Consider the following 25,974-nt stretch of genomic DNA (forward strand, 5'->3'; position numbering starts at 1 on the left):
TTAGTATGGAACCTTATATTAATGCAACCTGTATTATTATTAATGTTGTTGTTGTTGTTGTTTGTTTGTTTGTTTTATTTTTGATATTATTATTAATTGCACACTGCACATACTGTTTACACTATGAACATTTGCACATTCCTGGTCAATATTTTGCACAATATTCAATATTTTGTCAAATTTAAAGCTGTAGCAGCTCCTCTCACTTAGAATATATTTTACACATTTTTTTTTATTTTAAATTTCTTTGTTTCTTTTTTTATATTATTTAGGATTACTTAACTTTGTGTATATTTTTGACTATTATGCACCACAACACCAAGGCAAATTCCTTATATGCGCAAACTTATTCTGATTCTGACTGTAGCTGAAAGGTTTTGCCCCTAAAACACATATTGAAAAAAAATTCAATAGCAGGAATTTCCAAAATGTCTATCTCAAAACCTTTGCAAATAAAAACTGTCTGCATGTCTTGATACTACTATTGGCAGGTGAAGCAACATGTTTTTTGGCGGGTTTGTTTGTCTGTTTGTTGTTTGTTTGTTTTTTTGAGTGAAAGTACCCTTTAGAAGCATCAGTTTTTTTATTGTAACATGTTGATGTAATCCTTATATCAGGAAAAAATAAGTCACAGACAGTAGATAGACAGACAACCACACACACGCAGCTCAACTGTCCTCACTCACACACTGCTAAATCCTCCTCCTCATAATAATCACCATAATACGGTAATCATCATCATAGTCATCATCATCATCATCATCATTACCCCAGTGTGTTGCTGGTTTGGGTACAGTAAGTTCAGTTCAGCTTGTCCTTGTTAACCTGCCATGCCTGACCCCGGGCCTGTGTGACAGCAGCCTCGGGTCTGTCTCCCGTAGCAACCGTGCCATTCAGCCATGAAGCCTTGGCCTCGGACCTTTACCCATTACCTTGGTGACAGTGGAGCGTAAACCACCCACCATCCCCACTGTCAGTTGGACCCGTTGCTCTGTGGTGAATCTGAGCTGTGTCCTTACATCATCTCCTTCAGCAGCAATGGTTGGGTCGCTGGCAGAGGATCATTTATTTGGTCTTTTACGCTTAACCAGAACAAATCTGCATGCATCGAAACAGATGAGGTAATTTTTGGGGGGAAGACACAACACTCTGCTGATGAAACAAGGCTGCACTGTCTGGATTCCTGGGGTTGAGCCTCACCACAGCATACATCAGCTTTCGGAGCATCTCTCAACCTAAGCTGACTTATTTATGAAAAGATTTCAGAGACTTTAAACCAGAGAGACCTTTAAGCAACAAAAAAAAAAAACAGTCCAAATAAAATTTAAAAAGCGGTGATTCATAGCTGATCTGCTGAATCACTGATGACTCAGGTTTAGTTCACAGGTCATAATTATGTAAAAGAGCAAATAGCTCTGAACCAAAGCATGAACAAATTATTCTAACGTCTGTTTATCACTGAACTTTACTGAAAAATAATAATCTGTGCACAGGAGAGACTGAATCTCACACACAGCTTCTGACACAGATAAATGGACTTTAGAGGGAAGGAGTGGACTTTAAGACCCCGACACTACACCCAGCCAACACGATAATGATCAACATCATTCATCAGGAGCATCTTTGTGTCCAATCAGACGCAGTGATGCTTGTGTGACTGTCTGTGTTGACCTGGTGCTTCTTTCCCTTCCCACCCCCACTCCACTGTGCAGACACAGGGTTGCTTAGCAACCCAAGAGCAGCCAATGGAGAACACACACTCGTTTGTGCAGACACTCACACACAGTTGGAAAATCCAGGAACTCTGAAGGAGGAAGATAATGTACTCCCACTCCATCCCTCCATCACGTTCTGTGACCCCCAAAATGTGAAGAGAAACACCGGGGAGGGAAAAGCACAAGTGTAACCCGGCTGCCTGGAGGAGATCCAAACCAGAAACTGCTCTTCACTGCATTGGATGCACACACATGACAGCAAACTATCCCTGCAATCAACTGTAGGCATCATAAATACATCCAACAAACAGTGAAGCAATCCAATCAGTGTCTTGATAAAAAAAAAAAAGCCCTTGTCATGTCTTATCTACATCCAAAAGCCTAAATAATATTTTGTGATTGTGACTGATTATCAATGGAGTTAAGCCCAGCTGCCATGAAATCAGCATTTCCAGCAGACAAAGGACTTTACAAGATGAAAGTTAAAAGCTCTGCAGCATCTCCCCAGTCTAACACTATTAGCACATTAAGTGAGTGCTTAAATACAGTCAGCAGACGATGGATCAACTCACTGCCTTAAGCGAGGAGACAGCACTGTAATCCCCTAAAGGGGGGTTCCACTACAGTAATGGCAACCCGCATGAAACCGCAGCCCCTAGGGAATGGTGGGACTGGGTAGATTATGAGCAGCCTTGGGGCAACGCTAAACCCCTTAGCCCCCCCTGCTTGTGGAGGCTCATGACACACACACACAAAGGTTTACTTAAGTCACTATTGGGGTATTTACATAGACTTACGTTCATTTCCTGGACACTTACCCTAACCCTAACCTACTTGCCTAAACCTAACCATTACTCTAACCATAACCACTTACCCAAAAGTCCGCATTTTACCAGATGGGGAAACGGTTTTTGTGCCAATTGCACAAGCTGTCCCCAATCAACTGGTCTTAAGTCTGGTGTATGTCCCTGAAAGTGATTTAAGTCATAGACACACGCACATGCATGGAAAGACGCTGATAAGTGTGTATACAAGTAAACACAACCATAAAATGCATGAAAACAGATGAGCATGACTGAAACTGGAAAATATAAAGACAGAGAAGTGCAGGCACACACACACACACACACACACACACACACACACACACACTATCCAAGAGTGTAATTTGACTGATTCCTCACATACACAAATCTCATGGGGAGTGGGGAGTAAATATTTCCTCTCTTTTTACTCTTATATGACATGTTTTGGGAGGGGGGGTTGCAGTAACTGGGTGTCAGGGGGATAATTTTACTCCTGGAGGATTATGTGATGGTGATGGAATGACTCTTTGGGCCGAGGGCAGGGAAGTGGCAGGAGGTTGAAAGTGTTTTTTTCGTCCTGGAAAATTAAAGCAGCAGCCTGAGGGGCAGGAGAAATAAACGGAAACATGGTGACATAAAAAAAAGAGGACATAATAGCCTGCTACAACACAGTATGATAACACTATCGCCTGGTGATAAACACCAAGAAGAACACGCTTACCTGACAGAGATATAGGATACTATATATATATATATATATATTATTATATACCAAACCAAATCACTGGAGGAACAGACTGAGGGGCCATTAGACTTGGCCTATTAGGGTCAAATCATTTTATCTCTTACCCAATGCCTGAGGACAAAACATGGGTAAAACACAGTTTTGAGTGGTTGCATTGATAAAATCTCTACATACGTCCCACCTTTATGTACTGCCTTGCAATGCTTTTATCACACACTCAGAGCATGGTCCTTTCAGCCCGGTCAACTGTTCATTTGTTGCCTTTCCCCCCGTGGCAAAGCTGCTTAGAGCAGAAAGGAGATTACACATCGCCAAATATAAAAACAGAAAACACTGCAAAGCCTTTGTGACCCCTGCCTATGAATACACACACTCATACCTATTCTGAGTCCCAAATCTCTGTATAGATTTGGGTCTCGATCTGACCCGAAGCTTTCATCCTCACATAAATACAGTACTTACACAGTACATGCACGTAAAAGGTCTGTAAGAGCCTGCAGCTGTACTCAGTGGTGAATTCAATCCTCTCCCATCAACAGTAGTGCACTCACATAATAAAGAGCACACACACATGTTGCCCTGATATGACTCATAAATCCATAAAAAAGAAATTCTATAGACATTCCTATTCAGCATTAGGGTTGGCATTTGCTTGTGCACTGTTGAAACTGTTTCATTTTTGTAAAAGGGAGCGTAAAAAAGCCCAGAGGGAGAGACAGACACAGGTGACCTTCGGGGGAGGGGAGGTCACTGGAGGGGGGGGGTCACTGAATGTAATACTTCAATGATCAAAACAAGGACTCAGCAGCCTGGGGAATACATACACACAGCTTGCCCTGCTCAGCAGTTGAGATTGTAATGTGTGTGTGTGTGAGAGAGAGTGAGAGACACGGACAAATGTCCTATCAACCTCCACACATCCCACATGCTCACAGCATTTGTATATAGGCCTTATGGGGAAGTAGAGCAGTCACAGCTGAAAACTGCTTACGATTAGGTGAGAAATCCCTAGACTGGAGCAACATATTGGCCATGCCTTGAGGAAAAAGGGTGGAGGTAAAGCATGTTGTACTGTTTCTATGTAGGGAGAAATATGAAACTGGTAACATATAAGCTATGACTTCCATACAAGTCAAACTGCAGGAGAGAATTTAGGTTTTGTGCAGATTTTGTGCACAGTAACCCAAATCTCAAGGACTCACACAGTATACTCATATTCTGATTTTGCCTTATAAGCACATGCTCACAGACCAGACTCCATGAGAGCCATGGCATGATGACACAAGTGCATACATCAGGGAAAAAGATCACACAATATAGGGCACATGGTAAAATATGCTGAGGGCAACACTTGTATCGGAAAAATCTATTTGCAATGATGTCCGAAGCAGCCTCGACAATTATCTGTTGTATGTTAACACTGCCCCCTGGTGTCTGGCAGATAGTAGTGCAACAATATTTGATCACGTTGTACAATGTTTGAGGCTGAGGAGAACAAATAGTTTGCACGAGTATATTCTTTAATTTCACTTGGCAAAAACGGGATGTCAAATAAAAGCTCAGTTCCTCGTTAACGACACAGTTATGTACTTGTTTCAATAACACGTTTCCATTTTACAACACAGTCAAAATAAAAGTTTGAGGAGATGGTTGGTACGTAAGCACAATTTTGAAGGAAGAGACGTGCTATCCTACCTCTGCATGCCACATGTCTAAATCTAATACCAACTAGGCTTTCTTTATTGGCTTAATGTTATTTTGCAGTTTTTTTTACTTCAAGTAATGAAAAGTTACTCCACTGATAAGAAAGAATGTCATTGGAAGATCCTGGAGTTAAGTTATTTTCTTTACAACAATAGCCAATATTTCTTAATTATGGGTGATCATATTTGGTAATTTACAATTCAGTGAAAAATGTCCTAAATATCTGCAAGATTCACAATTGAAAACACAATTAGGACACTGAAATCAAACGTACTTTGACTTTGTTTGTTATCAGATACATATAATAAAATTTGACAGTTATTTATTTTTTCCCCACATCAAATCTGGAAAAAAAACAAAAAAAATCAGAAACATTAAACGCTTCCTAATCCTTCGAAGTAGTCAGTAATAAGGTCGAGTGGGACACAATAGGCAATTCTGAAACGAGTTCCTCGGGTTTAAGTGCATGACCATTATTTAAACAAAATGTTTTCAAATGGGATTAGGGCCTATGTCTGGCTCCTGCTGATCATCCATGTAGTAGGGATCCCCTTGGTGGACTCTGTGATTGTGCACCCTGAGGTTCCCTCTGTGGGCAAACCTCTTCCCACACTCTGTGCAAGCAAAGGGCCTCTTCCCCATGTGAACGTCCCGTTGGTGGGCTCTCAAGTTCCCGCTGCGTGCAAAACGTTTACCGCACTGTGCGCAGCCAAAAGGCCTCTCACCTGTGTGCGTGCGAGTGTGAACAGTAAGCTCAGAGGGAGTGAGGAAGCTCTTGTCACAGAACTGACAGGGATGCAGTCTGACTCCTGTGTGGCGTAAAAGGTGTCTGCGCTGATGGGAGGGGTAGGTGAAACACTTGGTGCAGTATGGGCAGGTGTAAGGTCGTCCGTTCCCTCCGCTTGGAGCTGGTGGGTGGCTGAGAGTGTTTGCATGTCGTAGCGTGAGTGACTGTGAATTGGACTGCGGTCGGAGAGGGTCTCTGTTGCCAAAAGTTGCAACCCGCCTTGTGTGATTGATGGGGCCTCTCCCTCCCCTATCATCTCTGGGTCTCCATGGTGACTCACCAGATGGAGCCTGTGGCTGATCCTGTTGAGCCTCCCTTTGCGCCACCCCCTGATCCTGCACTGAGTTCTGGTTGGCGCTCTGGTTCTCAGGCTCCTGGTCCAGGAAAGGGAAAGAACTATCCTCATCTTCGTTGCTGGTTTCGTCAGAGCCAAAGCCAGGTCGGAAGCAGGGTGTGTCTGTGCCGGTGCTGCTGCTGGCTGGACCAGAACAGCTGGTGCCATCTGCCTGCAAGTTCTCTAGACCGGGCACCCCACCTCTGGTGGCGTCTAACCCCGGTAACCACTCCCCAGGCTGAGCTAGGCTTGGGTCAGGCCTTGGCGAGCAGCGTCCGCTCTGGGAGATGGAGAGAAAAGGAGTGGAAGCTTGATCCTGGAGGGGTCGGTGGTCTGCACTTCGACTGCCTTGATCCCAGTGAGACACTGCAGACAAATTGGGGGGAAAAAGACAACTGATGCACTTTTATACTCAAAGAGTTTCAAGGTCATCTGGCTACAGCTTTGAAAAAGCTAAACAGTCAGTAACTGGACAAAGAATGTGCTGACTTCTTACATTTGGCCTTTGCTTGTGTGGCAGCCAGAGGATCTATCTGCCTCTGGTGCTCAGCAACAAGGCTTCCCTCTGGGGCTTGGACTGCGACAGACTCCATAGTAGGTCGTGATCCAGCATGCTGTGGAGAATAACAGGTCAGACAGGGCATGGTGCAAATGTAAGTACATTTCTGGTTGTTCAGAAATTACAAATGCTTTATGTTTCATTGATTGGACAGCCAACATTTGTATTTGTGGAGAGAGTCTGACCTCATGTTTTATTGAATCTCCATCTTGGCCTGTGCCCTCCTCTTTTAGCCCACTGAGGCTGTGACTGAGCCCTGCTGCTGGGTCTGAATGAGGAGACACATCCTTTCCTGTGCAAGAAAAGTGTAGGTCAGTCTGAGTAATGCCTCTAGTGCTACTTCTGTAGTGAATATAGGTAAGAACAAAAATGGGTTTGGATACAAGATTATCCTGAACATTTACTGAGTTCATATTATGCTTGAGTCTTTCCACAATGATAATAAACAAGATAAATAAAGTCAGTGCCCAAAGCTGTGTATTACCTGATCCTGTCAGGGTCTTCTGCCTCAAGCTGTCCTCTCTGTCTCCTATTGACATCTCCCCTTCCTCGCTCCCTCCACCCTTCGCCCTTTGCCTCCTCTCCACTTTCTCCAGCCTGCCTCTGAGGATGGAGATCTCCTGCGTTTTCTGCGCCAGCTCCGCCTGCTGCTCACACAGGCTGCTCTCAAAAATCTTGGCGATCTCGCACACGGCGGCTGCCAGCAGCGAGTCCATGACGGTGGCCAGCTGAGCGTGGAAAGCACCCCTCACAGACTCCATCGTCCTTTGTTTCAGGGACGATGTTTTAATGTCACCTACCAATTGACACCGCTGTTTTCTTCGATGGTTGGCCGCCAGAGGCAGTTGAGGGACGATGTGGCTGCTACCACTGTACACTCGTCTGCTCTGGCATCCCTGAACTGCCATCAGATTGTGCCATGCTAACTAGCTACGCCATTTAACTTTTACATTCCTTGTGGTTGAATAACTCTTGATAATTAACTTGTGCGACAGTTTTTTTTAAACGACCTCACTGAAGTTAAGGTGTCAATCTGCTCTATCTTGTAAGGTTTCGCTACTGTTACATTACATACAGTGATGACAAGCTATGCGGTGTAATGCAGAGATTCAGTTTGCTTATTATAACGATATAAACACAATCAATTTGTAGCTAGCAACGAGAAAACAGCCATAATGTTAGTGTTTTAGTGCGTGCTAGCTAATGTTACCTATGGCTAACGTGTAAACAAGGCAGCCAACGAAGCGTAACCTGTACTGACCCGCAGCAGCTCGTACTAAAGCCGGCTGTAAATGCAGTAAAGACGACCAAATAAGCACATCAGCAACGACTCGTCACTGTCGATGGACATTTAACAATATTGGCTTTCATCAAATCCAAAGGAAACACTCCGCACACTTGCAAATCACATTCAGGGATGCGGCGACCAGTCGGCCAGCTAGCAGGTTGGTGGTATCCGTGATGTGACAGTCATGACAAATCTCGCGAGAACACAGCTGAAGCCACTGCAGAGTGTAGAATCACAAAATACAGTCTCGTACATTTTAAATAAGTAGGTGATACAACTTCACACATTACTGGAATTAAAGAAAGAAACTCTATGCAAGGCACAGTGTAAAATATGGATTTTATTGGGGTAATGATCTAGCAACACCACTGACACTTTTTATGATGACAAGAGAACAGTCGTAGTAAACCTTTTCCATCATGTCCATGTGGATCAATGAAAAACAATACAACCCACACAAAGTTTGGAACAGTTTAAAACAGTAAAATACAGTACATTCACATTTGTTCTGAACTCAAGCATCAAATAACATAACTTTGAATGTAACAAGTCCTAAAAAATTGTAATGTTTTCAGATATCCTTCAACTAACAGTAGGTGGATTAACAGGATAACCAATTACATTTTTCTCCAGCAAATACAGTCATCAGGACATCTCAAAGCCATGTCCAGAAGTCTTGACACTACAAGCAAGCACATCTCCAGACACCACAGGGTGAGCTGAAAGATTGTCTGAGTGAGTTTCTCAACTTGTGCCAAAACTTGTAGAGTTCATATCAAACAGCACCGACTGTGAATAAGGTGAACAAACACATTCATACATATAACTGAACATTAACTTTCCTTAAATACAAAAATAAGGTTAGTTGATTTGTTTATATACTGTATACCACAAGGCAGGAAAGATTTTTCAACAGGTAGAGATTTTGCTATACACTTTCTACCGAGGTAGCTTTTCTTTTGGTGTGGTTTTTTTTGGGGCCAATATCATTGTCAAAGAGCAGGTTTGCTGTAAGGCAATCTTGGATTTACATAGTTTTTGCATCACTTTAATGTACTGTGGTGCTAACTGTTCTTTTTTTGTCTTGGGATATATGTTTTCATCATTTTAAGGGATTTTTTTTTAGATATGTATCTTTATCCTTTCTGTTATTGCACTGCTGTGGGCTGGAAAGAAGAGCATTTTGTTTTTTTATGTACACAGGTACACAAGAAAATTAAAATAAACTAAGTCTTGAATATGATGAAGTACCCCGATTTGCCAGGTATTTCACAAAGTTGCACATTCCCATCATGTTATTTTTTTCAAACAATGCTTTCTTCATTGAATTTTCCTGGAAAATATTAGTTTACCACAATATGTGTTTATTTTTATCCATTGCCCACCCCATACACATCATTCTTCATCCAATCTGTGAAAAGATCCTTAACACTTTTAAGGAAATGTCTGGGTAAAACTTTAAAACAAGTTACATGTGATGATGGTGGAACAAGAGTACTTGGTGGTGGACTGGACCCCTCAGTACATGGACAGACACACTCATGTTTTACCTCTGTGCGTAAAAGTGTGATGTAAAACGAGTCATTCAAAGACCCGTAGCATTCAGGAAAACCCATCCATCAACCCGGACGAGCATAAATAACAACATCTAATGTTTTTAGACAGGAGATGCTAACTGCATACCAGCTTACTTGTGGAAACGTTGAATATGGTTCTTGAGGCGTACCTCGGTGAGGAAGCCTTTCCCACAATCCTGGCAGATATTAGGCCAGTCCCTGTGAAAATCAAACACATGCCTATTTAACTCCCTTGGTGTGGGGAATATCTTCCCACATTCCCGACACGGGATCTTTTTCAGAGAAATACGGCATCTTTTTCTGTGTTTGTATAGCTGCGCACTGGAATTAAATTTTTTAGGGCACTTCTCACATTTGATGGGCTTCTCTCCTGTGTGGATGCGATAGTGTTCAATCAACAAGCCTTTGCTTTTCACAAGCTTCAGACACGTTAAGCAGCTGTAACCATTGGGGCGCCGTGTGCCCATTGTTTGCCATTTTTTCCTCTTGTCTGAACTGTGTTCTTTCTGAACATTGTTAAAGTTAGCTGCTCCGCTTGTGTCTTTGCTGGAGGCAATCAAACTCTCTCCGTTTTCTTCAGGCTCCTCTAAAGGCTTGGTCCATCCGAGGTCTCCGTTTGTCTCTTTTGATGTAATTTGATCTTTGTGCCTTCTCGATGACGCACTGCAGCTGTCAGAGGAAGGTGTGCTTTCCTTCCTAACAGTTTCCTGTTTTTTGCCCGGTGTGGACAGTTTTTCTTGGTCACATGACTGAGATTCTTTTGCAAACGATTTCTTGAGTTTTCGGCAAGATATTTTATGATTAATGAGAGCGCTTGGAAAAGGGAACTCTTTTTTGCATGCTCGGCATTTCTTGTGTGATCGTATATGTACATTTAGGCCAAACTCTGTATCAAACACCTTACAGCAAAACTTACAAGTGTACATTTTTCCATCATTTTGCACCGTCTCTTTTTCTTTAGACACAGACTCAGTTGCTGTGTTTTTTCTTCCCTCGTTTTTGCTCTTTGTAACATTTTCTTGCTCTTTTCCTGTTAAATTTCGCCCTCTTCTTCTTTGACCTGTGGGGACTGCTGAGCCAGAATATTCCTGTTTGATCTCTCGGAGCAAACGTTTCATGTCATTTCTTACTAGTGATCGTCTGGCGGTTGTTGTTGGTGAGATTTTGTCCTGAGTGGGTTTGTCGCTCTCCTTTAATGAGGAACCTGTGGGAGAAAATATCGCAGAAAATTAAAATGTAACCCTGAGAAAAAGGGAAAAAGCCATATTTAATTCTATAATACTATTACTACTAGGAATTCTCATTTGAAGGGTCAGTTCACCAAAATTAAAAAAAACCTTTCTCACTTACGCCACCTGGTATCTAGACAATTTTGGTTGTATTTGGCCACATTATTAAATATTCATCCCTGGGTTTTCTGTTGTTACCCGAATACAACGGAGGAGAATAAAATTTGTAGTGCTCACAGCATTGAAAAATGACATTTAATGAATTTAACTGCAACACATCTTTTCAGAATCATTGTCCTTATGAGAGTGCGGATATATCTGTAGTTCAACCTTTTACCTGACAAGTTGACAAAATCGGCATTTTTATTTACAAAGAGAGCTTTAGAAATCATAAAATAATCGTGTTAATGTGTGTATGTAAATGTGGATGTGAGAAAGGAAATACATTCCTCATTCTGACAATCATTTACAGCACAGAACAATAAATGAAATTAAGAATTAAACCAACCTCTCTTGGATTTCCTGCCTGCCTTTGTTGGCTGGTGAGACTCTATGTCATGGTTGACCACCTAAAATAAAAATGTTCTTGGTTATATCTCCAATGATTTGCAATGCAAATTTCAGAAAACAGTTTCATGCAGAGCTGTGTCAGCATACACGGATATTACGGAGATGAACTCTCTGGATGTTCTGAGTCGTTCAATCATTTTGCCAAAATGTGAAAAAGTGGATGTAGTAGCACTTTTTAAACATCTTACACCTGAAGAATACACAATAAATCCTGTAAGGGCAAATCAGTGCTTCAGCTCAATTCCTGCAAACTTTTGTACCTGAGCCTCTGCACATCTGCCAAATACCTCCACAAGTGTCAGAAGAGAAAAAAAAAGTGCCCCCCCCCCTCTCTCCCCAAAGCACAACCCTCTTAAGAGATTTTGTCACCCCATGGAAAGTGTTTGTTTTGAGGCCTAATTGACTGTCTGTGTTGGTCTGAAATGTTCACAAACACATTAACACCTACCTGATCCCCATGGAGAGTTGGGTTAAATTTTTATCAAAAGATGGACAAGTGTAAAAATTTCACCCGATTTCATCAGTTAGCAGAATATCCCAGTGAGCTCTGAGAGGATCTTCACATTGCTTTGAAGAAACTACGGTCATGAAGTATTGAAGTTTCTCTTCTTTTTTAGGTTTTATCATAATCTGACATGACACAGGGATATCTTGTCCACTGGCAGCACTGATATATCCAGAGTGCCATATAATGTTTCCAGCGTACCATTAAGGATGCGCATTCATTAAAATGAAGCATGTGGGCTTCAGTGGTCGGTTATCAAATTTGCAACTGCCCGTCTCAGCAATTATCCTATCCTATGCACACCACTGCTCCCCCTCCCTCTGAACCTCTTGTGTTACTTATCACTGCACCACTGTAATGCTAAGCCATCCAAACATCCGCTCCTCCATCACACACCTCTTTCTTGACGATCGGAACGTGCCACAGTGGGATGGACAGCCGTCGCAGTCTTACGCTGGGACACACGCCATCGTTTTGCTTGGTCAAGTTCTCGTAGCCCAGAGGGGCACACCAGTCGTCAGGTACTGCACAAACCCAAAAACACGGGTGATCTTCAACTGGTGATGCACTAAAAAAACATCTGGCTACACCAGTGATGCTTTAGGTGTGTCCTAGTAAAGGGTGAGGGTACTTGTGCATCACTTATTTTGTGTAATGTATGCATTTGTACTTAAACTATTTGTAAATATTAGTTTTCACTATGACGCTTTTCGGTTTGTTTCTGTTTGTCGGTTTAATTCGGAATAATTCAATGTTCAGTGTAACGTCCAGGGGGAATGAATACTAAAATGGCCTTAGAAGCATCGCCTGTTAAAGTAATAATTCCCTCTGTAATGACAGCCGTCTAAAAACAGTGACTATAGTCAAGCATAAAATGTCTTTCACAGAAGAAAGCAAGTTATTTTCATCATTTAAACACTATACCTTCAAAATCAACCTCAGGATCATGAGACGTTTGTCTGGAGGCGTTCTCAGGCTCTCTTTGTGTTTCAACAACTTGAATTTGATCCTTCTCCGCTCTTGTGTGACAGTCATTTTGACTTTCTTTCAGCTTGAGCTCTGTTTTCTGTAACTTCATTTTAAGTTGAAGTATCTCTTCTCCTTTCTGTGCCAGCTCCATTTGATGGTCGTGTAGCGTGTTCTCAAAGATCTTCGCTATCTCTATCATCGCTGTCCTCAGGACTGAGTCCATGGCCACCTGGGCCCTGAAATCTCTTGTCCGATAGTCTGTCATCTTTGAAGGCAACTGCTTACAGATGTCCTCCCTTGTAAAGTCTTGTGTGATGCTGTTCTGGTCCTCTGAAAGTCACTGACCCCCTAAAAAGAGAGATAAGAGACTAAATTAATGACAGCTATAAAACAGCAACCTTGGTGGTTCCTTGGTATTTACACTCAATGGCCACTTTATCATGTATGGGGTGGACAAAATATTTATGTTTCTTGAAATAAGGTCACTTTTAGCAGGTTTGCTGAAATGGGCATCTAACGCCAAATCAACTGGGAGAAGGACGATCTCCCTTCAAACTACCACACTCAACTTCTAATGGCCTTCAAGTATGCAATACCTCTGGAAGTCAAGGATGTACTACTACTATGTAAACAAAAAACAGAAAGTTCAACGGACTGTCAATTTATTAATTTTACCAGGAAAATTTCACATCCATAAATTCAACTTCTCGCCCATCGTTTGAACTTTTCATGATTGAATACAGACAGTATTTTGACTCTATCCAACTTATAAACAATAAGAAATATGCACATACAGTTAGTATGCTCCAAGAATGTTTTAAAGAAATCTGATGTTATAGCCTGCCTTTTCTGTTAAGTTATTTTTCTCTCTTTTTTATAATTATTACTTTTACCTTTTGTCCTGTTACAATGATGACTGTATCAACAAACTGAAAGTGAAGTCATGTCCTGTTATGTTATCTTTATTTCAATATTATGTTGTTCAGTATGAATTGTTTTCTGTTATTGTATTAATGTCACACATATTGTAACTTAAGTGATGCTTTCTATAAATACAGTAATGGCGGGAGTATGCAATATCCAGGTAGAGATGATACAGTTTCCATCATGTGAATGTGGACCACAATGTTTTATCTTGTGGAGCAGACACACACACACACATTCAACAGTTACATCACATAGCGTTTAGCTGCTATAACATGACAAAAGTCAGGGATGAACTTCTCTTATAATGTTGGTCCACTGGTTAAGAATGAGTAGTAGTTTTTATAAGATCACTCATCTCTTTAAAACCACATCACCGTTAGCTAACGTTAGCCAACTTATGATACTGACTGTTCGTTTAAATAGATCAGCTTTCGCTTTCCACGTAAGAACAGCAGACCAAAAATTAACTTTAAATATCAGGAGCTTGGTAATGACTGAAAACAGGCAGACCATTTAACTACATGTGGAGGGCAACTGATCATCTAACGTTATGCAAAAAATACTGACCGCTCTGCAGAGGGATGAACGCCAGTTACTGTATGAGATGATAACTCCGTTTGTAACCGAGGAAGGTCCTAATGCATGAAATGTAAGCTGTGGCGCCCGCTGACAACAAAATATTACATTAGCAGCATTTGTTTCTCATGAGGTATCCTTAACTAACGTGTAAAAGTCACACTGTCAAACATAATTCGGCCATTTTTACTAGGATACCCAGGAGAAAAGAATAACGTTTTTATTCCCACCCGCATTCTACGAAGACCCGCCCCTACTCTACCTCTGATTGGCTCTTTTTACGCTAACCAAATAAGAACTGGAAGCTAATTGGTCGTTCCATTTAACGTCACTGCGCTAGCTACACCTCCGCCATTTTGGACTGAAAGCGACTTTTTTTTCCTCTTTATTGAACATTATGAACATTCAGACATTCAGCTGGTGGACATGGCACGGACATTATTGTACGGTTCAATATTCCAATTGGTGGAAAAAGTCGATATCAATCAAATGAGTTAACAAATTTAATTTAAAAAATAAGTTATCTAAACATAATATAAATAAACAATAACACCGCAATCAGGTTCTACAGAAAAAAATCTTTAAATATAACAGTGTCCGTTCACTTTTTTGTTCGTCATAATGTATCATGGGTTAATGTATCTATGTACAAATTGAATTCAACCAGAAAAATATTAAGATTTGGGAAGGACTTAGAGAATCTTGCTTGTATGTGAAATTTACCAACTACAAGACTTGTCATGTAACTCAAAGGTTTATTAAGACGTTTATCATTACAGGTTAATTATATTGTTATTATATTCATACATATATTGCATTCAAACGCAGCAACAAGCCTAAGATCTTTTCCATTATGACAGTTGTTGAGGGGTTAATTTGTTTATTTGTTTTCTTCCTTTAACTTAATTAACAGCACAGTAATATTGCAAGAGAAACAACAGTACAGGGAGTATTGGGGGTAAAACACAAGCAGAAATAAAATAGTACAATGTAAAAGATATATATTACAGAAATTAAAAGGAAAAAATAAATAAACATAACTTAAAAAAGTGAATTAGCAATATTGAAAACCAACAATTAATTAATTAAAATATGATTACATGCCAACCATTTTTCTTCCTCTGTTGTAAAAAAAAAAAGCGCAGGCTGATTTCTTAAATTACTGTCACATTAGCTGCAGTAACAGGGCAGTTCTCTCTTTTTTTCCAATAAACAATAATCCAATGTTTGTGACTTTCAAATATTGTACACGAACCCCTCTATAAACTATTGTGGTAAATATTCTCTTTTTAAGGTGGATGAATTTTACTTCTTCCTTAAAAAAAAGTGTTTCCTCTTTCTTTTCACAACTGATGGACAAAGACCTCTATTTTTCTTCAGATATTACAACCTGGGCTGGGACAAGCTGAACACTAAATATGTCAGGATACAGCATTGCAGTTACATGGTAGCATTATCTTAATTATTTAGACCAGGATTACAAACTGTTTTAATAATAGTTCATAACAGATGGTGTATTCATTTATGTCACAAATTAAAACAATGTGTGATTTACTAATAAGCAGTCAGTAATTCACACAATTAAAGCATTTAGATTGAAAAACTATTTAGGTTTTACCTTACTTACACATACATTTCATCATTACCGTAAACTCCTACATAGTTCAAACTTCCAAAAACCAAAAGAAAGTAGGCAAGTGGGGTCAATGGTTTGTACAGTCACTACAGAAGCAGGAAACAAACAAACAAACAAAAAATGTAGCCACAAACACAAACCTTACCCAGTTATAGCAGAGAAGCTCAGGCCCGCTGAGCAGCACTCTGTGCTCATGTAGAGGGTCAGAGAAGGACAATAGTAAAAAGAACACTGGTGTCTTCAGTCATGTATTTTAGGCTAAATTAATACAAGATATTCCTTCATTTGCCAAATGATGGAAACCTACAGTTTCATATTGCATCTAAAACACCACTGGAAGCCCCACATAAGCTTTAATTTGCTATTTGAAAAGGCCATCCGACCGTAGCTCCCACTAACAGCCACTTCGGCAAGAGATATTAATGCATGTGTGTAATTTGTAGCAGGGAAAGTGCTTGTTATTGATTTCACACAGTTGTGTGTTAATCTGATGCCTGGTCTTGCTCAGCAACACTATTGTTTGATGTTTATTTGAGTTACAGAATTTGATTAACAGAGATAGATAGTGTACAGAAATACATGCTGCATTTGCTGACTCTTCAGGTTCAGTGGTGGATATGTGGTAGATTATTTTATCTCCAACAATATAATGTCCTGTTTCATGTTAGTCATTTTCAAGTGAAAATTAAACTAAAAGTTTTTTTTATCAGGATATGTTGTTATATTGCTTATTATCCTATCCCTACCGTGAGCGTTTACTGTATATAAACACATGCGCCAGCTGTTAAAACAAACTGTACAATATAGGACTGTTAACACTGAAACACATAACACTGGAAGTATAAAATGTGTATCTCATATGCATACTTACTGTATATGATGTGTTTACAAAAATAACAGTATATGTGCAGTTCACTGAAGAACAAAATTATGGCGTCCCCTCAGTCAGCAAGAAATCAACGAGGCAAATAAATCTGAACACTTTCCACTTTGTCTACAGATACCTGACAAACCTGGGTTTCATAATATCAGCATACACTTGGCTCACTGTGGTCAAACAAAAATCAATAAACTTTCACTTGGGACAAGCATAGTTTCAAGCAGGCTGTGCAGTAGATAATTGACAGCAGTACAGTAGATAATTACTTCAACTGAGTGCTTCAATGCAGTATTCACTGGGCTGTTTTGTCATTGCCTCCGATTTCAAACTGATATTAGGGGAATAAGTTGTTTTTGTTTTTATTTCTTCTAAACTAGCCGCAAAAACTATTTAAATTTGGGGCCAAAAGTGGGCTTTTTTTGTCTGAGAATATTTCTTCATTTTATTGTTTTAGCTTATTTTAAATAGCTGTTCACAAGGTTCATAAGCTCCAAGGAGGTGGCTTAAACAAAGCTTAAGCCTTTGCCTTTCCTACTACGGTCAAAATGTCTGCTGTGAAAAGACACTATTTATGTTATTAATTACACATCTGTTTGTCTGCAGTTAAAAAGATACATTTTTTCTCACTGGGTGTTTTCCAGGTTTGAATCTAATACCCAAAACTAAGCTTGTAAAAATTAAGTGTGTTTGTGAGAATAAACAATCAAGGAAAACAGAGATTCATTTACATTCTACAAGATTTGCTTTATTGTAACAAGAAAGGATCAGTGCAAAGCTTTAGGGTCTAGATAAGTGCGTTTAGGAGAGTCGTACAGTATGTTAAGAGCGGATCACCGAGTGTCTCTACTTCTCCATTCTGCCGGTTTTAACTACGTTCATTCATGTCGTAAAATACTGGAATGAGCTTCGGTTTCAGCGTGTTGATCTCCATCTCAGCCAAATGTAGTGTTGTTCCAGGCCACGTTGGCTGCATCCATGTCCACGAAGTTAACATAAATCCTGAAATAGACACAGAGAGAAATAGGTTAATGAGATTGGACATTAACAGTGAGCGAAGTATATGAGATACAAGGGTATCTGAGTCTGTATTTCTGGCACCATCAATTGCTTATCAGATTCAGTGCAGTGATTGTACTGATTGTTGTGTGTGTGTGTTATTTACCTGTCAGCAGAGATGCCCAGGTGTTTGTTGAGCATCCCGCACAGTAGTTTTGAGTATTGCTTGTTGTGAGCACCGCTGATCTTGCCAATACTGTGGAGGGAGCAGAGTGCGCAGGGGTCTCCCTTTCCTCCAAACATCATCATTTGGTCAGGGTTGATATGCACAGCAATGTACTGTGTTCACAAGACAGACACACAAAATTGATGTCAGGCAACGACACTGGCTGGATCCACTGAGCCCCAATGTCACATTGTAGTATCCACATTGCATTAAAAAGGCCGGCACATATTAAATATAGACTACAGTTAGAGTGGTAGTGAGGATTTTTGAACTACTGAAGTCATGAATCCAAAATATCCCACTGCAGCCCCACCCATACATGATATTTCATATGATTCTGGCAAAGAAATACTGATTCCCTTTCATAAAACAAACACATTTAAAGATATTTAGTCTAAGAAATGTCAGATTTAGCCTCCAACATTAATTAACAGAATGTAAACTGCTCATTAAGATCCCCAAAGGCAATAGCCTCGATCAGTGGCAGCTATCGACAGACATATATTATATATAAGTTAAGTCTGTATTCTAGTTCATTTAATGCTATATTTTTATGCACATGCTAGTTAAAGCCATGCCTATTAATGTTATGAAGTGACATAAAGATCACTAATACAAATTGAACATTTTAATGGCAAAATATTTACATTATATTTTCACAGCTATAGGCCTTTGGGCCTTCTGAAAGGATGTTGATCTGAGCCCTTTAAAAATACATCTCAGGTTATGATAAATTTGCTTTTAACTTGTGGGTTTAGTGAACAGACTCCACTAATCAATCATCTACCCATGCTGACTCAGTGCAGTCGGTGGTGAGTTTGCGTTGCACAAGAGTCGTATTCATCCGGTAGAGAGGCTGATACTGTATCTACTGTTAGCTACAGTTACACAGAAATCAGGCTGCAAGTGCTGATCTACACCCAACAAAGAAGTTAAATCCGTCAAGATGATCCAGATAGGTAATAATAAGGGTGGATAGTCCCCTCAGTTTCACAGTGAGACCCAGGTGAGATCATGCAGGAATAAGCGTGGCCCGGACCTACCTGTGCAGGTTTGCCCATAGCTTTGGCGAGCTCCTCGGTGGCCTCAGACAGCAGAGCCGCCGGTACGTCGCTTTTGGCCACGTTAGTGTTCACCACGAACATCGGCATGATTATTCTTTGAAGTGCTCTCTTTCTGCTCTTCGGAAAGCTGTGAACGCTGCATAAAACTGTCCAGCAGGCGGAAGAATGAAGCAAAGACCCGTTTACCTCTTTCAGAGAATCACGTGGCAAAAGGACCACAGCGCCCCCCTCAGTATGGAGGGTACAACAACAACCAAGTGGAGGCTACAGTAGGTATTTTTTCTGGTATTATTTTCTTATTTCTTAGAAAAATCAATCATCAAAGCTTTACGAAGTTTGGTCTAATTTTCTTGTATATAAAGGAAGAAATAAATATTCCTACAATTTGTTTTTGTTGTTGTTTTTAAGGAAAATGTCTTACTCCATTTATTGAGACATGGTGCCCCCTTATTTTATTTTATTTTTTAAATTTGTCTTCACAGTTAACTGTTTTTTTCTTCTTTTCTTAACTTGTAGCTGATTTATTATGTGTTGTTTTCCTCTGTTTGATCTGTTAATTATTTCTCATTGGTTTACTGTAATAAGTGGTCTTGTATTTCAGTATGTTTGTATATATTGATTTAAAAAAAAAACTTTAATTACAACAAAAATTTTAAATAAAAACAATCGTTACCTCTACTGTTGAGATCACACAGAAGCAGAAAGTGATGTGTGCAATAATCCCGAGTTTTTTCCAGGGTGCGGCTGCTCTTGAGTGTAGGGTAATTACGGTACTGCGCATGCGCACTTTCCTCAAGCATCAGTAAGCAGAGCTGAAGGAGGCGAGGAGGAAACAGAGACAGAGAGAGAGGGGAGAAGTTGGATGGTACTTTCCTTTGTCGCCGTGCCTCTGATCTTACGATTAACGAACAGCATTATCCGTGATCCGTGAAATCACACGGTGTGTCGCCGGTTAACGTCTACTCCTCCTGATTTCACCTAACAAACGGTACGTATGGAAAGCTAAATTAGCCAGGCTGCTAACACGATCACTTTCCAACGTTACGGAGGGGCTGGTGACCCTCTTCTACTTCAGTATTATTGTGTGTCGACCAGTATTACAAGTTTACTAGCAGGTCTTGTTTTTAGTATATATCAAACTGCAATACCGCCTTTGTACTTCTTAATAAACCGACAATATATACTGTTTACTAAATGATAACACAGATGGTTATTAGCGATAAATAAAGTATTTCTGTAACTGATATTGATGACTAGGACCAGATTTAGCCATCAGATCGATAAGACAATGCGAAACTTTTGTGATCCCAGTGGGAAAACCTTGTTAAATGTTTACATGGTTGTGACGTGCTGGCATGATAAACTGTTATTGATCCGTCCTCAGGTCAAACCTGTGGCCAGGATGATGGAGGAATCGGTGAGCACGTTTGAGACGCATCTGACGGCTGTCATGGACAGTCTGATCCGAGCCTCGGTGTGTGAGATCACCAAACTCTTCCAGGAGACGGTGAACGACTACCTGGTGGAGCTGTCCCTCAACAGGAAGGAGAACGAGGCTCTCAAACTGAGGCTGAGGCTCACGGAGAGCAAACTGAGGACCGAGCGAGTGTACGGGCTGGGCTGGGCTGCCCACCGCCGCAACGCTGGCCTGGCGGCGGCGGAGGAAGGGCCCGGAGGGCGGCAGAAACGAAAAGTTGTGGGGGCCCGTAAGTATTTCTGGCGTTTCCTTTCAGACAAGGAGCCTACGTCACATTTAGTTTGTGTCAGGTATGAAGCTGTCATTACTATTAAGTGGCACCTTGCTAAAATGCGTGATTGTGTTGTTTAATGTGAGAAACAGGGCTCTTGCTATGCAGTCAGGGCTTATGAGAAGACGCACTTGTTTTGTTGGAAACCATCTGGCAAGAGCTGATCTCTCCCTCCCTCCCTCCTCCCTTCCTCCTCCCTTCCTCCTCCGCCTCCTCTTCATGTTCGCTCCCTCTGTCCTTCACCTCCCCCTCTCCTCTCTCTCTCTCCGCTGCATTCTGTCCCTCCCACTCCTCTGTGCTTTTGCACACTCTGTCTCTCTCCCTCCCTGCCTGCCTTGCTCCTCTCCCTCCACTTCTCTCTGTCTCTCTCCAACTCCACCTCCTCCCCTTCCCGCTCCTCTCTCCTTCACGCCCTCTCCTCCTCCCTGCCTCTCTCCCTGCCCCCACCTCCTCCAACGCTATTCTCCTGCTCTGTTCTCTCCTTCATCACGTTGCACACACACACACACACACACACACACACACACACACAAACACACTCCCCTTCCTCTCCTCCCCCTTTCCCCACCTCCTTCACTCCACTCCTCTCCCGCTCCTCTCCACTGCCACCATAATTACACACTCCCTCTCCACTTCCACTTCTCTCTCTGTCTGTGTCTCTCTCTCTCTCTCCTCTTTCCACCTCTTCACCCCCCCCCCACCACCCTTCTGTCTCCTTCAACATGTTCTCCCATTCCTCCTCCTCCTCCTCTCTCCCCTGCGGCCCCTGCCAACTCCACTTCTCTCTCTCTCCTCTCCTCCCTGTCACGTGTTTTTCTCTCCTTCGCTCCCTCTCGTCTGTCATTCTACGCCCCCTCTCTCCTCACTCATTCATCATGCTCACTCCTCCTCCTCCTCCTCCTCCTCCTCACCATGCTCCTCTTCCTCTCTCCCTTCCCCCAACCTCTCTTCTACTCCTGTTCCCCTCTGCCTCTCAAACCCCCTCCTCCTCTTCCTCATCTCCCACTTCTCCACCCTCTTTTCTTCTTCATCTCTCTCTCCTGGCCCTCCAATCATCTCCTCCTACTTATCTCACTCCCCCTCATGTTTCATTCTCTCTCCTTCCTGTCTCCCCTCTCTCCTGCCCCCCTCCTCCTCACCTCACTTTCTCCTTCCTCTCTCACCTCCCTCCCACCCTTCCTTCATCTTCCTCTCTTCTCCCCAGGAGGCAAGTCAAAGAGGGGCCCGGCAGCAGCCTATGGCAAAGGCTGGCCTGGAGGTGTGTGGGAGGAAGGAGGAGGTGGCGGTGGCGGCGGCTGTGGTGGGGGAGGAGGAGGAGGAGGAGGAGGAGGAGGAGGAAGTGGAGGAGCTGTGGGGATGGTAGCAGGAGCAGGAGGAAGAGGGGGGAAGGAGGCCAGGGAGATGTACCTCATCCAGTTCCCCGGGGGCGAAGAGGATGAGGGAGGGATGGTGGAGGACGATGAAGGGGAGGGCAGCCTCAGCGGTGAGGGGGAGGAGACGGCCAACATCAAAGAGGAGGTGAGGGAGACGGGCTTTCTCAGAGGAGGAGGAGTAGGAGGAGAAAGTGGCACAGCATCTCTGCATCACTCAGCAGCTCCATATAGAATGAGAAAGAACGCAGACAGAAAAAGAGAGAGATAACACAGTGAGACAGAGTTTTGCTTGTGTTTTTCAGTCATCAAATCACTGCAGAGATGTAGTGGATAAAGGGAACGTTATTGATTTGATATTTAGCTTCCCTGAAGAGCCCTTTGAGTAGAGCTCTTCACATCACAAGTGCAGCAAGCTTTCAGGTGGAAATACTATTAGAGGTGAAAAGCGGCTTGCTGTTCCACCACATGGCCAAATGGCAGGAGCACAAATCCACTCTTCACTTATCTTATGTGTTTGAATACTCAACGCATGCAGAATGTCTCCCTGTCAAGTCATTTCAAAGTGTTTTTGGTGGCTAATAAAATAGCTGTAAAGAATTATAAGCACAGAATCCGAACAGGCTAATAATATAGCTTTTTCTCATGTACATTGTAAACATATATTGAGGTAAGGTAATGATGTGTGGCTGTGATGAGGGTTGTGTGTAAGTTAACAGAAAAGTTTTACAAAACTAATCAAATCCACCTTTGAAATTGCAGATCCTGCTTTACAAACAGTCCAGGATGCATGCACAGCACAGGGGTAGAAAACACGTCGCCACACTGTAATGATATCATATATATGGATGTTTTCAGTATTTTGAAATGAAGCTGCTTGCTGGAAACCGGTCAAAATACAATTTTAGAGTAAATCTGTTTCCAGCACACGTCTGTCTCAGCCTGTCGTCTATGGCTGGCTAACATGATGTGTGGAATTCCAGTGAGAAAACGGCAGCTAGTAGCAATGATGATGCTCACGGAGACTGTATACAAAGATATTTCCACAGATAGTGAGAAATTAACTGTGAGTGTCCCAAAAGATCAACAGGCAGCACAGGTTAAAAGCACAGAAGTCCTTAGTATAAAGAAACATTAGCACATGTAGTATGAAATTCCTGCGTTTTGCCTGTTGCACAAGTTCAGAGCACAGAACCTCTCTCATTCTGGATATTAATAACGTTGGCATGTATGAAAACCTTTCATGTCTCCTGAAAGTGTACCAGACACTATAAATATGCCAGATGTGTTATGTTGTGCAAAAACTCATAACATACTGAGACAATACAGATTTTGAAGTATTATTTATCAGCCACACAAGATCATAAAAAGAGACTCTGCACACCTGTTTGATTTTATTCTTCTGGGAAAAATTCTAAGTGTAATAACGTGATGCATTTTCCACTCAAAGCCATCAGTCTGCACCTTTATCAGCTGTCACCAAGTCGCATACTGAAACTCTAAACGCATGTCAAACTGATCATTTAAGCATTGATCGCAGAGCCAAATGATTCATTTAACAGCCATAAACACACAAGAACAGTGTGAGCTGTCTTACCTTAGAACAAAGTGTTTTTTCCTCACCAAGTTCTCTGCAAAACTATCCGTCACCTTCCAGTAATTTGTATCATAATAAAAGGCTCTGACAAGATCGCTAGAGTTAATAGCCAATTCTGCACTCTAACAAGCAAGTTTCCTTCTTGAAATAATGAACATTTCCTACTCGTTACTGTTGTGATTCATGCAGTTCAAGTCATAAAAACAACTTCAAGTTGATCTACCCTAAAGCTCTCGTTCATTTTGGTTTGTTTTCTACCCCTATCATGTGAGCTCACTGATGACGTTGCTTGGAAACCCATCTATAATCCTCTGTGCTTCTTTGTGCAGTTTTCTCAAACAGAGGGCTATCAACCTGCCTCTCTCAAGCTAATCAAGGAGGCTTTGAAGATGGACCTGCCCAACCAGAACCTCCACACTGGCTCCAGAGCCCAAAGCGAAGGTAAGGAGCCCTGAACACACTGATTGAGGGAGGGGAAGTTAGTAAAATGTTCAAAGAGCAATAGTTTGAAAGAAAGTGGGAATGGTTGCTCACGTCAGCTCTCCCTCTCTCCTCCACACGTCTCCTCCTCTCTCTGTATCTTCTCAGGAGACCTGTCAGATCATCCCCCAACCCTTCACCCAGGAGAGAGAGATGAGGAGGAGGACTGGGAGGTGGGCTCAGCGGAGCCATCAGAGGGAGGCATGACCATGGATGAGCTGAGGGGTTTGGAGTCCGCGCTGAGGGCTGAGAGAGGTCGTGAGCAGGGCGCCATGACGGCCTCCCAGCCTGTCAGCCCTGACTCAGAGGCTGCACCAGGTAGCGAGATCAGCTTGGCTCCCAAGTACATTGGTCTCGATGGAATGGAGCAAGACGAAGAGCTGGAGCCTCAGCCGCCCACCCTGCAGAGAGAAGACCATATAGGGCAAAGCAGGGTGAAAGACCGCGTGCGAGCCGCAGTGTTCGGGGTAGCAGAGCTGAAGTCAGGCTGGTCGAAGAAGTTGAGAGAGGGCGACTCAACTGCGGTCATGACTGGAGAGGATTTGTTGGAGCAGGGAGAGTCCGAGCACCTGCCTCACCTGTCTGCTCCAGGGAGTGTCGGGGAGAGCGGAGGAGAAGAGGAGGCTGGTGGAGACCTGCTTCACTTCTGCCCACAGTGTGGAGGAGGCTTCAACACAGAGGCTGAGATGGAGGAGCACCCTTGTCCACTAGGTGGCGCCCTTTTACAGAGCAGCGGAGCAGAGGAGAGTCTTTTCCCTTGCGCCCACTGCGGCAACACGTTCAGCCACGCCTGGGCGCTTAAGAACCACGAGTGCGCCTGTGCTGCTGAGCGGCCGCACTGTTGCGAAATCTGCGGGAAGCGCTTTACACACTCTCGCTCCCTGGAACGCCATCATCTGGTGCACACAGGCGAGAGACCGCATCGGTGCCCGCAGTGTGGGCGCAGCTTCAGTCGTCTTGGCAACTTGGAACGTCACCAGCGGATCCACACGGGTGAACGCCCGTACGGGTGCGAGGCGTGCGGAAAACGTTTCAGTCGTGTGGAGTATTTAAAAAGACACCAACTCATACACAACAGTGAAAAGGCGACACTCCAGTGCTCCAACTGTGGAACGGGTTTCAGTGATGTGGAGCAACTGAAAAGCCACCAGTGTTTTTAGAGCCTGTACTTCAAAATCTCCGATAGAACTGGAAAGAAAGAGCAGCTTTAATTGAATGTGGTAGAATTTAGGTGATGAATGTGACTGATAGACGCTCCCGTTATTCTCAGTGATTTGGAGTTGCCTTTCTTACAAAAAACTGACAGGATGAGAAGTTAAATTGACTTCAGGATAAAGAAGCACATGCGTGTGTGGATGATAGTTGTCGAGTAAACAGAGACGGCAAATGTCCAAAGTTGATGGGAAGTCAATTATACATGTCGTTTCTCTGTAAGAGGAGAGATGGAATCAATCTCAGATGTTCAGCCATTTTAACTGGAGGTGTTCTCATTTGTACAAAGCTTGTACTTATTTATGATGATCAATAAAATGTACATGTTTGTGTTTTTATCAATAATTCACTCATTTTAAAGCTGATGGCCTTGTTTTTTTTTCCCTCCGATAATAGAACTGACAGCTTGGTGTTTTGTATGTTTGTGTTTTGGTCATATAAAGAAATAAACATGTCAGTTGATCAGAAGGCTCT

General features: G+C 42.3%; 4 protein-coding genes across 7 annotated transcripts; 1 reads left to right on the top strand and 3 right to left on the bottom strand.

Moving 5' to 3' along the window:
• Window positions 1-4,765: 4,765 nt before the first annotated feature.
• On the bottom strand, window positions 4,766-8,105 carry LOC137189445 (uncharacterized). Its single transcript, XM_067599319.1, has 4 exons — window positions 7,135-8,105; window positions 6,836-6,942; window positions 6,588-6,705; window positions 4,766-6,457 (listed from the first exon to the last, which is right to left on the bottom strand). Exons 1-4 carry the CDS (start codon window positions 7,556-7,558, stop codon window positions 5,463-5,465), a joined length of 1,644 nt encoding a protein of 547 aa, XP_067455420.1. The 5' UTR covers window positions 7,559-8,105; the 3' UTR covers window positions 4,766-5,462.
• A 153-nt stretch (window positions 8,106-8,258) lies between these two features.
• On the bottom strand, window positions 8,259-14,532 carry LOC137189446 (zinc finger protein 660-like). 3 transcript variants are annotated; one of them, XM_067599322.1, is made up of 6 exons: window positions 14,283-14,530; window positions 12,744-13,136; window positions 12,216-12,343; window positions 11,253-11,313; window positions 10,646-10,719; window positions 8,259-9,713 (listed from the first exon to the last, which is right to left on the bottom strand). In XM_067599322.1, the coding sequence occupies exons 2-6, from the start codon at window positions 13,051-13,053 to the stop codon at window positions 9,702-9,704; spliced, it is 585 nt and encodes a 194-aa protein (XP_067455423.1). In that variant the 5' UTR covers window positions 13,054-13,136; window positions 14,283-14,530; the 3' UTR covers window positions 8,259-9,701. The 3 variants fall into 3 exon arrangements, with proteins under 3 accessions (XP_067455423.1, XP_067455421.1, XP_067455422.1); XM_067599320.1 differs by having other exon boundaries at window positions 8,259-10,719; XM_067599321.1 differs by lacking the exon at window positions 12,216-12,343 and having other exon boundaries at window positions 8,259-10,719; window positions 14,283-14,532.
• Window positions 14,533-17,526: 2,994 nt separating this feature from the next.
• Window positions 17,527-19,303, bottom strand: mif (macrophage migration inhibitory factor). Its single transcript, XM_067599323.1, has 3 exons — window positions 19,073-19,303; window positions 17,970-18,142; window positions 17,527-17,806 (listed from the first exon to the last, which is right to left on the bottom strand). The coding sequence occupies exons 1-3, from the start codon at window positions 19,178-19,180 to the stop codon at window positions 17,740-17,742; spliced, it is 348 nt and encodes a 115-aa protein (XP_067455424.1). The 5' UTR covers window positions 19,181-19,303; the 3' UTR covers window positions 17,527-17,739.
• A 320-nt stretch (window positions 19,304-19,623) lies between these two features.
• Window positions 19,624-25,968, top strand: si:dkeyp-121d2.7 (zinc finger protein 892). 2 transcript variants are annotated; one of them, XM_067599326.1, is made up of 5 exons: window positions 19,624-20,081; window positions 20,478-20,799; window positions 22,049-22,359; window positions 24,138-24,249; window positions 24,397-25,968. In XM_067599326.1, the coding sequence occupies exons 2-5, from the start codon at window positions 20,496-20,498 to the stop codon at window positions 25,446-25,448; spliced, it is 1,779 nt and encodes a 592-aa protein (XP_067455427.1). In that variant the 5' UTR covers window positions 19,624-20,081; window positions 20,478-20,495; the 3' UTR covers window positions 25,449-25,968. The 2 variants fall into 2 exon arrangements, with proteins under 2 accessions (XP_067455427.1, XP_067455425.1); XM_067599324.1 differs by having other exon boundaries at window positions 19,625-20,081; window positions 22,046-22,359.
• The last annotated feature ends 6 nt before the right edge of the window (window positions 25,969-25,974 follow it).

This window comes from Thunnus thynnus, chromosome 9 (assembly GCF_963924715.1).
Source record: "Thunnus thynnus chromosome 9, fThuThy2.1, whole genome shotgun sequence".
Classification (NCBI taxonomy): domain Eukaryota; kingdom Metazoa; phylum Chordata; class Actinopteri; order Scombriformes; family Scombridae; genus Thunnus; species Thunnus thynnus.